Below are 15,900 nucleotides of genomic sequence, written 5' to 3'. Positions count from 1 at the left end.
TGCTTGCACAGCTGTCCCCAAAGTGCTCCCAGCTGCCCCCATCATCGCACCAATATGGAAATGGGGAGATTGCGTGTTTTTCCAAGCTTTCCCTCCTCTCCACACACACACACATGCATACCCATGCTCCAGCTCGCCTACCTTCCGATTCCCAACAAAGAGCAGGGTGAGTTGGTGGATGGAGCCCCCATCCCTCGTAAGCTGTTTCTTGAGGGTCTGGGGGGATGGCAGGGTCCAGCCAGGGGTGGGGCCTTGCACCTCGGCATAATTCAGGCTGGTGTCAGAGGCAAAGCAGTGGCCAGCCCGGGGCTCCTGGAGGAGGCTGCTTTCGCTGTGAGTCCGACGGCGCAGCGAGTTCTGCACGCTCAGGCTGCAAGCTGACTTGCACCCTGATGTTTCAAACAAGCTGCAGCGTTTCCTCTCCCACTGGGTCAGGTAGGCCTCATCATTGTCCTCCTCTTCCTCTTCCTCCTCCTCTTCATCCTCGGCCAATTCCACTGGACCATTGAGCTTGAGGCTGGTGAGGCATGTCAGGTCTTGGCTAAAAGTACTGTCCACCTGCAGCGTTGGGACTGCAAAGGCAGCAGAGCTGTTGCAGGGCACGGCCCGTTCCTTCCCCTCGAGGCGGGATGTCTGCTTCCCCTGTTCCATAGGGATGCCCTGGAGGTCTGCCACAGCTTCCTCTGTCAGCCCCACTACTGAGTCCTCTCTCACAGGATAGGTGAGGCGGCTGCTGTTATCCTCCTCCACAGACAGCACTGCCCCTAATTCCTCAGCTTCTGGCTCAAGCATCTGGGGAAAACAAAGAGGAAGGAAAAAGGGCCAACTGTGTGCTTGGAAATGGGGTAGAAAGATTCCAGTGTGCCAAATAATACTGGAAAGGTGAAGCAGAGGCTGATGCCTTAGAACAACAGATGCTTAAGTACATGGGGACGACCTATCCCTTGAATCCCAAATACATCAGGAGCATTTCCTTCAAATAAGGGACATACTGTAGCTGATGAGACCACGAAGACTATTTCTTCAGAGACACCCATCCCCCACCCCAGACTTTGCACAGAACACCCCCCCCCGCCCAATTCCATATTTTGGAACCATAAAAATGTGACACAGATCATTAACTAACCAGCATACAGGCCAGCATATATTGCACTTTACATACATGTAATAGGCCAGCAGCATTTGTTCTGAGTGCAAGCAGTGATCCTCTGATACTGTAGTATTTGCTCCCAAATTTTTTGTGAAAAAGCCTCCTGCTTCCAAATTACTTTCTGGAGAGGCACCTTTTTTGCCCAATGCCTTGCAAACCACTGTCAAAAGACCATCAGGAGGAAGGCCCTCCCCTTTCTGATCAACAGCATGGTAGGAAAAGAAACAACTGGCAAGGAAGCTGCAGTAGGACAGGGATGCTCCCCAGCAGGGCCTGGGAGCAGTCTGGTCTTTTAAGTTTCTAGCCTATACTCCTGATGCCCGCTTCTGCAACCTCACAGCAGTCAAGCCACCCACTTTGCAAGCAACCTGTGCCTGACTCAACCACAGAGGCAAGCACTGTGGACTGTTTGCCGGCAGGCAAATTCTGTACCCGCCCAGCCTGAGGAATTCAGAAACTTTCTCTTAATCATGCCCCCCCATGAATTCCTTCTCAGAGATAGCACTTCGCAATAGTTCATAATGGGGTATTTCCATATTCCCTAACCAAAGTGGAGAAAATGAGAGAGAAGGCAAGCTGCTGGGCAGCAACCAGAATGGGCTGGGGGGCGGGGGGGAGAGGAGAGGCACCTTTTTTCACCCTTTGTACCAAGGTCTGCTGAGAAGAACGGAGAGGCCTGCCTTTGCCTGGCCCTCCGTCCTTCCTTCCCTTGGCAGCAGTAGCACGTTCGCCCTGAAAGGGGAGGAGTCAGAGGATGAGCCCAGAGGATGAGCAGCCCGATGGGTCCGTAGGCAGGCAGACTGGCGAGAGTGCTTTCAGAGGCAGAGATGCAGCATCTGCTCGTGCTTCCCGTCAAGCAGCTGGTAAAAGGAACAGGGTCCTTCGGACGGCACAGGCCCCTGCTTCTTGCCCAGCAGAGGGATTCCCAGATTTCCTCTACCAGCGGAAAGGTCATTCTTTCCATTCAGGCCCACTAGAGCCACGCCCCACACTTCACCAGGCTACAGAAATGGCATCAAGGAGGGTTCGCTGCAGAAGGTCCTGTCTGGTAACCAACAGCTCTGCTGGGTAGCAGAAACAAATGGCTGGCACACAGTCCCTTGGCTGCAAAGGCCCTCCCCCTTCCACAAGAAAGCCATGAGAAGCGCAGCTCTTTCCTGCTGATACAGCCTGTCCTGTCCCATCCCATCCCTCTCTTGATTACCCATCTGTTTCTGGGGGTCTTTGTGCCAGATGTTAGAAATACCTACCCAATGCCTCCAGAAAGAGGCCATGTTCCCCAGCCACGTACCTGTGCCACAACTACTGTATGGCTTCCTTCCTGCAGGCAGCCGACCCTTCTACAGCAAGTAAGTCTGAGGACAGACATGCTGCTCTCTAGGTAATAAGCCTCTCCTCCTACTTCTAGCACTCTGCAACTCCCAAGAGCCTCCCAAGCCTGAAAGCAAGGAGTGGGGGGGGGCGGGGGGGGCTGGAAGATGACTTCCCTACCTAACAGGGTTATTCCTGCTGTCTGCTCCTCCTTTCATCAGTTTGTTTAGGGCTGACAAAGGCTCCCAGCCTCTCCTGGTCACAGGAGGATCAAAGGAGGGGGGAGTGGGGGCGCCCTGGTCCGATCTGCATCCTTCAAGGTGCTTAAGCCACAAACCCCCTATTGCTCTCCACTCAACATTAGGCTATTAGAAAAACTTGCCATCCATCTGCAGTCACAGTCACTTTCAATGCTGTTGATAGCTACCAGCCTTTCAAACATCCGGCTGCATCGTGCTTACTGTATATCATGACCCAGAGGGGTGTTGTTGGCCTTCTGCAAATCCTGCTAGGAGATCTGATATCCATGCGGCTCCCACCCTGTTGCCATCCCAGAAAGCCCTGAAGACCCAGCTGTTCTCCTGGCCCTTGGGATGGGGTGGTAGAGGCCTGAGCCAGATGGTGTGTGGGTGTCGTAAGCTGGATTCGCCATCAGTTCTTGTTGCTTATTCTTTTATAATGATTGTATTCTGTTTTTATTCTGTTGGCTTTATTGTACACCACCCAGAGTCATTTGGACAGTGTCTAAATTGAATGAATTAAATTAAAGAGTTTTTGACCCCAAATAGTTCAATGGTAGCAAACCTCACCTCCAAAGGAGGACTGCTGAAATTTTAAGGAAAATCAGGACTGCAAGCTCTGGTACCGAAAGGTGGTACTAACATCTGCTGGGACTGGGGAGCACTTCCAAGCATGCTGCTCTATCAAGTTACAGTCCTATAATAAGACCATGGGGCCATCCATGACTGAGGAGCAGTTGCAGAGACAGGTGGCCCTGAAGGTTGACTATGCAGAGATCGCTGAACCCAGAGTCCTTTCAGCCCCAGAATTTGCTCACAAACAGGATGGAAAATAAGAGGGCTGAATGCGAGCAGGAAGCCTGCCATAACTTTTTAAACTGGCAGTTAAGTCCTGCCCACAAATCTGCCACTCCTGCCTACTGCATGACAGGAACCTAGAGGAAGGGATTCAACAAGGGGCCACACTCCACACATTTGAGATTAATTTGTTGAGAAAAGGATTGTGTCTCTGTCGTACATCACGTAGTCGCTCCCTCACATCACATCACATGACCTGCAAGTCACTCACCCTTAAATGGCAGCCAGAAGCACCTACAGTCTGTCAGTCCTGAACCTGAGAGTGGCCCCACCCATTTCTCTACAAGCCGCTTGACTAGCATTGCCTTGCCCAAATGAGCTGGCTGACTTTCAGGCCTCAGCAAATGTTTCTCAGGAGTCCAAAGCTAATTGAGATCTACTGCTGGTATTACCCACCCCTGACAGAGGGCTCCTGTTCCCTGTCTTGGCTCCTTGTCCCACACCAGCCGAAATGCTTGATTGAGCAACCAAGGTTCAGATGTAAATAAGGCTTTAGCTCAGGAAACAAACAAAGCTGGTCAGGTTCCAACATGTCGCCTGTGCTCAGCAGGAGCAAATTACAAGAGATATTCCTTCCCATGGGGAGAGGGGGCCAGGAGAAAGAAAAGAGGGATGTAAACACCCTGTTGCTCAAGCGGCCGTCGTGCCACATCACAGAAGGGACCCGGTGACTTCCCCTTGGAATAGACACAGATAGTACACAAAATATCCCATTTTTCCACTGAGCTAAGCCAGGCAGGCAATGGAACCCTGACTCATAGGGTTGGCCTTTTGATGAAGCAGATGCCACAGGGGGTAGATTTTATACACTTCATATTCTCCCCAAATTACCAGAGCACATGAAAGTTAAAATCTGTCTGCTCCCTGTCCAGTGAATGAACTTTTAGGAGAGATGAGGAAAGAGAATGAAATCTGGTAAAATCGGGAGTGCAATTTTCTGCTTCCTATTTCCCCAGAAATTTAGCAATGGGCAACCAAAGATTAATGCTGGTGGTAAATATGTAAATAGGCTCAGAAACTGTTGGTTTCAATAAAGGGTTCGCGTCCACAGTTTCAAGGTGAGAAGACTCAACTCTGGCCTGGCACAGCCAAAACACATGGCATCTTCACCATTTGTAGCAAATAGGTAAATGAGGTTGCAATGCTTAACTGAGTGTTCAATTATATCCATTTCAAAGCTGTTAAGAGACAAAAAAGTGCCCAAACTGACTGACAGACCTAAGCCAAATTAAGCAGAGGGTTAAGCCTAGTGCTCTTGTCTGGCTTTGGCCTTAGAATGCTCAATGTAGTCACAAAGGGCACCCACCACCTAGAAAGGGCATGTTGTGAGACACGTTCTTATGCCCTCCAGATGTTATACCAGCACAGCACGAGCAGAAAAGCCACACTCCTGCCTCAGCTACCCCATCCCTGTCATGAGACACCCCATCCCTTCTGGCATCCCTGGAGGCTGCTTGGGTGACCAGTCCCGCTCCTCCTGCCTTCAGCTCCCGCCTGCACAGAGAAATTATGCCTTCTTAGCATGGCAACCAAGCAAACAGAAGTAGCTTCTCCTCCTTTACTTTGGTGCCGGGACCAGAGTCAGGCCAAAGGAAGGATGAAGCCCATTCAGTGTCACGGCATGAGGGTTAAGCCCCCCATCTTCAGCCATGCGACATCGCTTCTTCCACAAGGCACGAATTCAGAAAGGATCACCACACACCCTGTTCTCTTACTGCCATTAAATATTCTTGCCCAGACTAAGCACAAAACACCAAACCCCCCTCTTTTAACCTTAGTAGGGATGGGCAATATCGTTCAATTTCTTAAGAAACCGGGGGGGGGGGGGGTAGCAGGAACTGAGGCATACTACAAACCCGTAAGAAACATTACAGCAGTCCATGATCACAACGCAACATCTACAAGATGAGAAACATCCAGGGACCCTGACCGAGTGTTTACCTCGTACCCGGGCAAGAGATGTCCTGGAGCCCCTTCCAATTCACAGGCCAAGAAGCAGGTACCCCGGAGCTGCCAATGCCTTCCCCGAAGGGATGGCAAGGGAAGAAAGGCCACCCAGGCCTGGCTTTCCCAGTGAGGCTGGCAGGAGTACAGGAGAGGAAGTGACAGCTGCCTGGGCTGGACCGCAGGAGCTGCTTCGGAGGGTGTCCAGTCGGAGGGGAGGGGAGGGGTCCCCAAATAGGGGCCGCCACCCAGAGAGGCGGCTATCAAGGGCTGCTCACCAGCCCTGCCTTCTCTTGTGTGCGGGCACCTGAGAGAAAGCAACACTTGCGGAGGATTTTATTGGCCTCCCTAAATCATATCATCGTTGGATTAAGTGCAGTCAGGAACTCTGCCAGAAAGCAGCCAATTCCGATTATTCTCTAAAGCGCCGGAGGCAGGATGGATATTGGCTGGACAGAGGCAGGCACTGCTTGCTCCCACCCTCCCTGGGAACAAAGGCCGGCCTTCAGCGTTGGCCAGGCTCGAGAAACAAAGCCTGCATGTTGCCCAAGGCCTCAGATGTACTTCAGCTCCTCTCCACCGCCCCCCCACCCCCCACCGCCGGACAAACAAGCTCAGGGAGGCCCTCCAAGGACAGGCGAGTGCCCGCTCCCCCAAGACCGCAGCGCAAAAACAAGCTGGAGGAGCCACCTCTTTTCGAGGGAGTGAGGTGCTCTCGGGAAGGTGCTCTCTTCTCCCCTTCAGGAGTCCCTGGGAGGCGTCTGCCAGACCACCGGGGGAAGGGGGTTGCTGATGCTGAGCTGACCTGAACCAGAGCAGGGCTCTTCTTGGGCCCGTGCGCCCCCTTTGCCATTTGGCACCCCCATCACACACCAGGGTCCCTAACGGACCATTCGGCTCGTGGGCTGAGGCCAGTCCTCTTCGGCCACCTCTGCCGCTCCCAGTCAAGCAGTGACCCCTTGCACTAACTGAGCACACTCAGTCACGTGACTCCCTCCGTCACCATTTCAGCAGGCCAGAAGAGCCCCTCCCCAACCGGGCTTACCTTGCTTTCAGCTGGGGGGGCTGTCGGAGTCATTCGTGGCTGCTGTTTCAAGATGTTATCACTCAGACACCAGCACACCCTGGTCTTCTGCTCGCTGGAGTGAGCCTGCAGGCTGAGCACACACTCCAACTCCTGGCACACAAAGACACAGAAGCGAGGATGAGTCTGGAAGGTGCATGGCAAAAGGCCCACATTCAACCATGGACCAGTTCCGTGGCCTCACCTTCCTCGCTGCAGCGTTCACTTATGGGTTGGCCAGCCCACCCGGGATACCAGCTGACAAGCAGCCCTTTTAACAAAGCCAGTTAAATGCACCTATTCTTGAACCAAGACCGTGGGAAAGGGGTTCTGGAAGTGGATGTGCAAAAACCCCAGCACAAGAGCCTGCCTGGGTTGACCTCTGAGGCGAACAGGAAAGGAGCTGCAGGGAGAGAGACGTCAGCGAAGCATACGTTTTATTCAGCTCTGCTGGACGGTTTACACATTGTTTGTTTCTGCCAACCTGCAGAGTCAGCGTCCTCCTTCCCCAACTTCAGCTTGTCCTTCCACAGCATCCACGCATGTTATTTTAAAAGAAGCTCAGTGCCCCAAACCAAATGATGCCTCTGCAAAGGGGGAAGGCACTAAGACCCTCACCCTTGCAGCCACCTCCCCACCAATGTCCTGATGGGGTTCCCCACATCCATGCTTTAGCAAGGAAAGGACCCATCATCAGCAGGCCCATCGTTCCCTTATTTCTCTAGGTTCCATCGCTCTCCAGTGGCAAGGGGGCGGGTTAACCATGACGCAGAGAGAGCTCAGCCGAGAGCACCAGGCCCAGGGTGATGTCGGATGGGACATTTTAGTTTGTTCTTTTTGTAAGCAGAAATGGAGGGTATAAAGTCAGCTTGGGACACTGCTACTCAATCCTTCTGCTTCTTCCTGGGGAAAATAGGGTGTCCCCTTTGCCCCACCAGAAGCTGATGGCTGTCATTCAGGGCAGAATTCCGAGTATGGATCCCCTTCTATCTCAGCTGGACCCTCTGAAGAGCAGCATCCCTGAGCGAGGGGTGCATTCTCCTCCGAAAGGACCATGATTGAGAAAACAGGCGCTGCACACCCTCCTACGCAAAAGACACACGTGTGTTATTAGTGGCCTCTAGCATCTGCACCTTCTTAGCTTGGAGCAATTAAAAGGGGTGATTTACAAGAAATGGATTCAGGGTTATATGGCCTACACACAGCCCTGACAAAGCTGTAGGTACAGAAAATACAGCGGTTATTGCAGAATGTCCCCAAGAGGATGAAGGAAAGATCCCGAGTACTCTCCATCGAAAGCAATCCCAAAGCCCGTCCCTGAACCCTCCGCCCATGCCACGGATAATGGAATTAACGGCTTGCATCAATTCAATTAGGCTGGCCAGGAGCAACACTCTGCAAATCGACTGCTAGCAAAGTGGGAGAGGATGCTTCGCAAGGAGAGCCTTCTCCATGGGCGAGGACGGACATCTCCCCCCACATCAGGTAAAACGTCGAAACCCAACACGCAGCCTGTAAAGAAAGGGCTGGTCTGGAACTAACATGGGCAAGTCAGAGGTTTAAAAAACTCCACTGCTCAGATTCAGCTTTCTTCTGTGATATTCTGAGAGGCTTTCTACCAGGTGGAATTCAGTCTGCTGCCCCCACGTGACCCTCCTGGTTGAGCAGTTTCTAGTCATATTTCTCCTGCCCTCAACCACCAGCTACAGGAGGAAGCTGAAGGATGCAGTAAGTCATAAATATCTGGAATTGTGTCTGGAAGCTAATTTGTCAGTGACACTCACCTCTGCCAGATAAAGGATGCAGAATTTCAGATCCTCGGAGGAATCTGCAAGAAAAATAGGTCATTAAAGGGGTCATTTAACTTTTCCTGACTTCAACAACTGAAAAAAAAATTGGGGGGCCAAGTGCTCAATACACTTTTGTTATTTTCATGGAAAAGGAGAAGCAGGTAAATGAGATATTACTGAACTTAAGAAGCTCCAGACAGGAGCACCAAAAGCTGCCCTACCAATTAGCCGGTCCAAGGAGACATCCAGCCCAGTGTTCTCTGCTCTTGCTGGCTGGAGAAGGACCTAGGACTAGGTTTTGGATGGAAACACTCCTCTGTGGATCTCCTGATAAAACATATGACTACTTGACAACAGATTCTCATGTGGGCCAGATGGTCTGAAACAGAAAGGTCTCCTGTCCCACTCCTCCTGGCCAGTGCTGCTAAGACTCACTAATTCCGCAGGCCAAGGAGACACTCTTGGTGACAGCAGCTGCTGGGCTCTTATTGCGAGACGAATTAATAAAAGATGCCAAAATTACTGTTGAGCCTGACCATCTTTGAGGAAAGGCAGGAAGGCAGGCAGGGATTCTGGCTGCCAGGCAGCATCTGGGCCCTTAAGCATTTTATGCATCTAGTCTAGAAAAACGATACCCAAGGCAGAGCCACAGGGAATGGCGTGAAGTGGGGAGGCAGACTATTTTCCTGTCCCTCATGCTCTCTCTTCACTCAACAGGCAATAAACCTCTGAAAATCGTCACCAGATAGTGTGCCAGTGCCACTTAAAGGGCTCTCTTTAAAGGGGGACTGCTAGATTCAGAGAGGAGGGAAGGTCCCTCCTTGGTCAGGGCCCCGCGGCTTTATGCCACCACAGCTTTCCATCCTTCAGGTGCAAGTCCCTCAGGAGTATGGACCCAATGCGATGGAGTGGAGAACAGAAGAAAAAGCCCTGTTGGCCTTCAGCTCCCTGGACGAAGGGACAGCGTGCTGCAAGCAGTGAATGCAGACCCTAATGGGGCTTCCCTGAGCACAGGCCTTCAGAACCAGCTGCCAGCGATGGGGGCCTATCGCTTCCTGACAGCCCGAGGACGGGCTTCCAGGAGGCACCCCTTGGGCCCAGACGGTGGGCCAGCCCATCACAGAAGGGGGTAATTCATTCATAGGTGTCTGGACTCACCTTCTTGCAGCCGAACATCCCGCAGGTAAAGGGGGTTGCGAAAGACATTACATCGTCCGGGCTCATCTTCCTGGGTGAACAGCAGTAAGTCTGAATAGACAAAGAGGGTCACCTGGACAAGGCAGGAGGAAGAAAAGAGTCTCACAGGGCTCAAGAACTGCACTGTGAAGCAAACTAAGAACTCTGGATGTCAGTCTCAAAGTCTGTTGCCTTTGGTTTAGTACAGCAAGAGTTCACCCAGGCTAATTTGCAACCAGACGCCAGTTATCCAACCTGCCCCTCTTGGTTCAGGAACCAGGCTAATTCCCTCCTACGGCTTGTTCAGTTAAAGGTTAACATTAAGTGCTGTGCCTGCAGGTTCCATAACCAAGTCGGATTGTTTTTGTCTGCCCCAGATCCCGTGCCAAGATGTTTCCCTGACACAGGGTGCGAGCCTTTGTTCTGCCTACACCACCGTTTCCAAGCATGGCCAGTTCCAGATACGTGAACTTCAACACTCAGAATCAATGGAGGCCCTGCCGCTGGGGAGCTCTGGGAGCTGAAAACCATTTCAGGTGCCCTTGAGGTGTCACTACCCTGTTCTTTCTGAGTCAGCCTGACAGGAGTTGAAATCCTTAAGGCATCTGTTACCTACGTCAGAGTTACACAAAGTTATTCTTGAAAAGCTTTATTAAAAAAGAAAGAAAACAAAACTTTAAGACCTACTGTAAATCATTGCAATCTTTGGAAACTCTGGCAGAATCTGATTAAGAGATTTACAGAACACTTTTTAGGGCAGGTTGTAAGAAAGCAAAAACCTCTAAGGATCCAAACTAAAGGCATCTCTTATCACCACCCTAAATGTTAGGGCCCCAAAGGCCAGCCAGAGTTGACTCAATAATGTAGCAAACTAAGTTCTCCAAGTGTCGCTGCTTATCTGGCCACCCACGGATAAGAGGAAGGTTACCAGCCCATCCAGGAAGCTCTGAGGTTTGCAGAAGAAGAAAAATCCCTGAACAACCCAGTGCCAACTGAGTAGACAGTGGCATGCAGTGCTGCCCTCTGGGGGGCAATGGAATAGAAGACTAGGGAGAGAGATAATTTAATGGGGAGCTGTGGAGCAACATGAGGCAGGTTGGCTGGAACACTAGCCAGGATAATGGCACGCTTAAGTGTTTTGCTGCGGGTGCTATTTGCTCGCTGCTATTAGCTGCAGAGTTAGTAATGGAACTGCATGTTTGAAGACCATCCCTGGGCCGCAGGCGCTGCGGACAAAAAAAGGGGGAAGGGCTGCCCTGATTGTGGGTTTCAAGGAGATGCTTCTTAGCTGGGGGGAAAGCCCCAGCAAGGGATTCTGGTGCTCTGTTCACGTCTGTTTCTGGATATGCAGCAGTCAAATCTCAGCTCTCTTCAGCTTTGTCCTCGTGCTGCTGCGCCCTGACAGGTACTTGCATCCACCTGCAGAGAGCCTCTAGCGCTATCCTTTTGCATCTCGGCCTAAAACTCCTCTTGCAACACAGTTCCAAAAACTTCCCGGGTCTCCCAGAGTTTGGAAGATTATGACTGTGGGAACAAAAATCAAGTCTAGACAGGATGTGATTGAAACTAGCATATGATTCAGGGAATGGGCATTTCTGGCAGGATACTGCACGCTGCACACCCAACTGCCCCTTTCCCTTCTCTTCCTTTCTTAGTGAAAAAAATACTGTGTTATCACAATTCTGAGCAAAACTCTGGAAGCAGCTTCTCTACAACATACAATGCCACCAAAATCAGTTGAAGACCACCACACTTGACAAACTTGGAACTTGCCAGACATATCCCAGCCAAATTCAGGAATTACAGTAACAGCAAAAGATCCACCATTTTTGTTTCGGAAATACCAACCAAGAAATAACAAGGAGCGGTTAGTGGAGGTGAAAGGGGAAAAGTGTCCAGACAGGCTCTTACAAATGAGGAGAGCTCTAAAGAAGGAATTCTGCTATTCCAGACCCCAAGCCACATTGTTTAATTCAGGTGGCAAAAGAGTACCTGTCACAGGACCTCCTTGGGACGCGTTCCCTCACCCCAGGCCTTAGGATCTATTTGATGGCCTGAAACCTGTTGCAGTACAGCCTCTTCTGGAACTGATCACATCTGCAGGTGGTGCATATTTGGATCATCTCTCCAAGAAAAAGGCATGCTAGGTTCTACGGGCTGGCTACCAACTGAGGCAGCAGTCAGCAGCCTTAAGGCAAAATGGGCAAGGTAAACCAACAGATCCTCATTCATTCATGCCTCCAAAGGTCATGTGCAGCTTGGAAAAAAACAGCTGCCTTCAGATCAAGACACGCTTGCAGTGCAGTCTGATGCATGTCCACTGAGAAGGGAGTCCCAACTGAGTCAATGCATATCTTCCCACAACAACGTGCATGAGGCAATATGAACAGCATCTCATCTTACTAATCACTAGCAACTCAAAATGGAAACTGCACATTCAAAACAAGACATCTCATCCATCAGCCAGTAGCAGAAATCATCCCTCCGTGCAGCAATGCATGTCTGTTCAAAAGCAAAGGGTTAAAACTGCAAGCTCTATAGATATGAGGAGGGTTTACCATGCGACTACTTACTGGTGGACGTGTGGGGTTCAGAAGGAAAATGTTGAGTGGGAGCCCCTGAACTTGCAGAACAGCTCCAGAAAACAACTGCCCCAAACAAGCCATTTGAGAAAGAGGAAACAGTACTTCCAAAGGAAGGCCAGGCCTGCACAGCACCGGAGAAGAACTGGGATGTCTTCTGCAGAAGGGGCGGTGCTGTTCCCAAGCACTGTCCGTCCCTGGGCCAGGCCCCTCGCGCAGTTAGAGGGGTAGGCCCTAAATCCGGTCTCCGCGGCCAAGAAATGCCCCTAACGAATCTGCTTTTCCAGAGAAGCTGGGCGTGGCGCAGAAGGGAGACGGCCCCCTTTCTGTATCTATTTAAATGAATACTTATTTATAAATTAAGTAAATTATTTGGATAAATTATTTAAATGACCTCTATTGTTGCCCCCAATCTCAACATAGTGACTGTGCATGCCCCAGTAGGTCACCCGTGCGCCCCTAGCGATCTGGAATGCTGGGCAGGGGGCGCCCTGTGGCCCTTGGTGGCGTGGGGCTCTCCTTCCTCCCGGCCAGGGGGTGGCTCCTACCACCTGCCCTTCCCTGGGATGCGCCCAGACACTTACCTCGGTCGGTTTGTTCCGCGCCTCATGGAGAAGCAGCTCTTCTGACAGGATCAGGGTCCGGGCTGGGCTGCAGAGGTCCAGCGGCTGAGGGAGGGAGAGACACAGGCCCAGAGGCATGGCTCAGAGACTCTGGCTGAGGGCGAGAAAACTCTCTGGAGGGCACCATCAATTCCCTGCTTGACAGCCACAAGCCCCTGATGACCAGCGGAGAGTCCAGAGTCCAGGAAATCAGAGGCAAAACAAGAGGGAACGCCAGCAGGGTCACGCCATAGCTATGAGGAGGACTCACTCTTTGGAGAGGCGATCATCATCCTTTTGCTCTTCAGCACAGACTGAGACTGAGCAGTTTAAACCAGTCCTGGCATGTGGCTGAGCAGAAAATGTGGCAAGGTGGCAGGCGCAGGAGGAGGGAGGCAAGGGATTTGCGTGCAGGCGTCTTCCTGCCCCCCAGCACCTCCCCCCAAGACATGGGAACTCTCTCTGCCCGGCGGCCCTGACACAGCCTGCCTTCCCGGTGCCACAGCTCCACTGGGGCCAGCCCAAGTGCCCAACCTGAGGCAGAGGAGGCGGAAGCCGCTCAACGTTGCTAAACTAAACCAAGCTGGCAAGGGCTGGAACAGCACGTGAGCCCGGCCCCTTCCCTGAGCGCTTCTGGACAAGCAGGGCTTCTGAGGAGCAGCTCCCACCCCCAGGGGCAAGACCCATTGCCCCGCCTTTGCATCCTCCCATTGAACTTTCCAGCTACCTCCTGCCGCAGCACTCCTCTTCGGGGCTTGATCCTCACCTTGCTCTCCCTGGCTGCTTCTACCCCCTGCCCAAAGTCTGCTGCTCTGGCAAAGGGCCCCAATCAACTGGCATTAACCTGGCAATTACATGGTACTTCCAGAATCCAAATGCCGCTGATGACCAGCTGCTGGAGGCTGTGCCATGGCGAGGTCTATTCACTGTTTTTTTTGCAGCACATACAGGCCACTTGACCACAAAGTTCTCATAAGGGCTCACGTTGGGGAATGAAGACAATTTAAAAATCAGCCACCGGGGAAAGGATCCCACCTTCACAGCCTTGCAGGGAGTCTCCTGGGGCACACGGGGGGCCATGAGAGGAAAGACAGGTGCCTGGATGACCTGTTGCTTGCCCTGCCCTGCCCAGCCCCTCCTCCGTGATAATGCTTCCTGCACCCTCTTTCCAATGACCCGAAGTGCCACCACCCTGGCACCCAGGGCTTCCCGAAAGCTCCTTGCAGCTGGAGGGGAGGTGGCAGTCTGCATCCAGCGGGCACAGGCCACCAGGTTTGGTATGCAACCCGGACTCTGAATCACACATCTGGATGGTTGACAGGATCCAAACACTGACTGATGATGGGTAGGCCAGGGAAAGCACACAGTTCAGGGAAAAAGCGTCTGCCCAGGCGTGGGCCCTTCTGAGACTCACCTGCACAAAGATGGGGAAGACCAGCACTTTGGGAGCGAGCGTCACATATGTGCCGTAACTGGAGTACGGGATGCGGGGCCCTGACAGAGGGCAGCTCCGGGGGCTGCTTCCCTGGCCTTTTATGGTCTGCACCGTCTTCATGAGCCGGGATTTCTTGCCATGAGATTCTCCTTTGCACACATTGCCTGGATGTGAGAAGCAAAGGGGGAAGGATGCTGCTGGACTCTATTCTTAAGCCTACCAAAGGTCTGTGTAAAGTCCAGTCTCGTTAGGACACCCAAATGCAACCAGAATTACCAGTTCAGCAGACAACACAATACCCTTTGTGGCATTTTATCGAGTAAAAGGCACCAGAAGGTCCAGCCCGTATCAGTTCGGCTTGGCCCTGGCGTCACAGAGTCATCAGCATTCTTCTTCAGGTTGGATATTAAAGGAAGAAAAAACTCTTGAGAAGAAATTAAGGGTCAGGATGGCACTCTGCTCATCGCAGCGGTCTTAAGATGGAGGGGAGAAATGGCACCCACACGACCGTCCTGTGCCTCTTTACCCAGAGGTCTGCCTGTCACAGGAGGGTGTTTACCTCAGGCAAAGGTTCTCAAGGAGCACCAAAGCAACCAGGGCAAAGCAGCAACAGCCCCTCGAATTGGCTACCCCATAAGCTAGTGGGGCACAAAATTAGAGCACTTGGGCTGCATTAGCAAGCATGCAGAAAATTTGCAAAATAGACGGTGATATAATACATTTAATAAATAAATAACTTTATGCATATTTATCAAGGAGGTGTTTGTTTATTCACCTCTTTCCACGGCTGCAGCGGAAGAGTTTTCCAAGAGTCTACAGTATAGGAAGTGGAGCCTAATGGAAACGTTGAGTCAATCCTGCTGATGGTTGGCTAGTCATTATGGCAAATTCCCTACACAGACATCTTTGCAAAACAACACTGCTTGGCTGGCCCTGTTTCCACTGCTCGCTGTTTCCAGGCTTGTTGTGACAGGATGAGAGTGCAAACAACATCGCTTTTGTCCCTTCCCTTCTTTCAGTAGCAAGGTGGGAACAACAGGGGCTGATAAGGTTGCCATTCCTCTGGGCCACCACTGGCCACACCAGGAGAAGCTAAACCCCGAGAGACTGGACAACACTGAGCTACGGAGCCTGTGGGCTGGCTTGGTTGTAAGACACTGGCACCCTATTGTCCGAACAGAGGACTGGGAGAGAATGCCTGTTTTACCTGCCAAAGATCACTGGCAACTTCCAGGACTCTCACCTACTAGGAACACACAAGGTACCATGCCAATCCATCCTGAGAGCATCAGACTAGGCAGATTTATAGTTTGATTTTAGTTCAAGCTCTTCTAGAATAATGTTGTATATCTACCTCCTCCCCTTCAGTCGATCTGCTGGTATAGACAAGAACGGGATTATGACAGCTGAGGTCAAAGGCTGCATCCTATGGCTCTCCATGTGGCACTAACTCATGAAAGAGTCCCCCTTTTTGTCTCAAGGAACTGCAACAGAAAGGGCCAACCTGGCATCAGCAGCTGTTTGCACTGACGTCCACCAACTTTGGCTTTGGTCTGCCTGATATCTGGTACTTAAGCCGCCCAGGGCAATACATGACCTTCCTCGGCTGAAGGACTCCAGTATATGAAGGCTTACTGAAAGCCAGCATGGTGGGAAAAGGTTAAAACAAGAACCACTTTCCAATCCATATTCATCCCTGAACCAGAAATTGCCCTTGGAGAGGTCACTACTCTCTCTCAGCCTTATCTGG

General features: G+C 51.7%; 1 protein-coding gene across 3 annotated transcripts in view; it reads right to left on the bottom strand.

Moving 5' to 3' along the window:
* Positions 1-15,900, bottom strand: part of RGS3 (regulator of G protein signaling 3) — a 40,895-nt gene that overhangs the window by 9,442 nt on the left and 15,553 nt on the right. For all 3 annotated transcript variants that reach the window (XM_063316265.1, XM_063316267.1, XM_063316266.1), the window contains 6 exons: positions 14,130-14,314; positions 12,698-12,781; positions 9,514-9,625; positions 8,350-8,393; positions 6,548-6,679; positions 142-792 (listed from right to left, as the gene is read on the bottom strand). In XM_063316265.1, the coding sequence (XP_063172335.1) occupies positions 142-792; positions 6,548-6,679; positions 8,350-8,393; positions 9,514-9,625; positions 12,698-12,781; positions 14,130-14,314 (1,208 nt within the window). The remainder of the gene's footprint in view (positions 1-141; positions 793-6,547; positions 6,680-8,349; positions 8,394-9,513; positions 9,626-12,697; positions 12,782-14,129; positions 14,315-15,900) is intronic.

The sequence above is a fragment of the Candoia aspera genome, chromosome 16, assembly GCF_035149785.1.
Source record: "Candoia aspera isolate rCanAsp1 chromosome 16, rCanAsp1.hap2, whole genome shotgun sequence".
Taxonomy (NCBI): Eukaryota; Metazoa; Chordata; class Lepidosauria; order Squamata; family Boidae; genus Candoia; species Candoia aspera.
The sequence above is the reverse complement of the archived record's forward strand: the minus strand, read 5'-3'. Positions and strand labels throughout refer to the sequence as shown.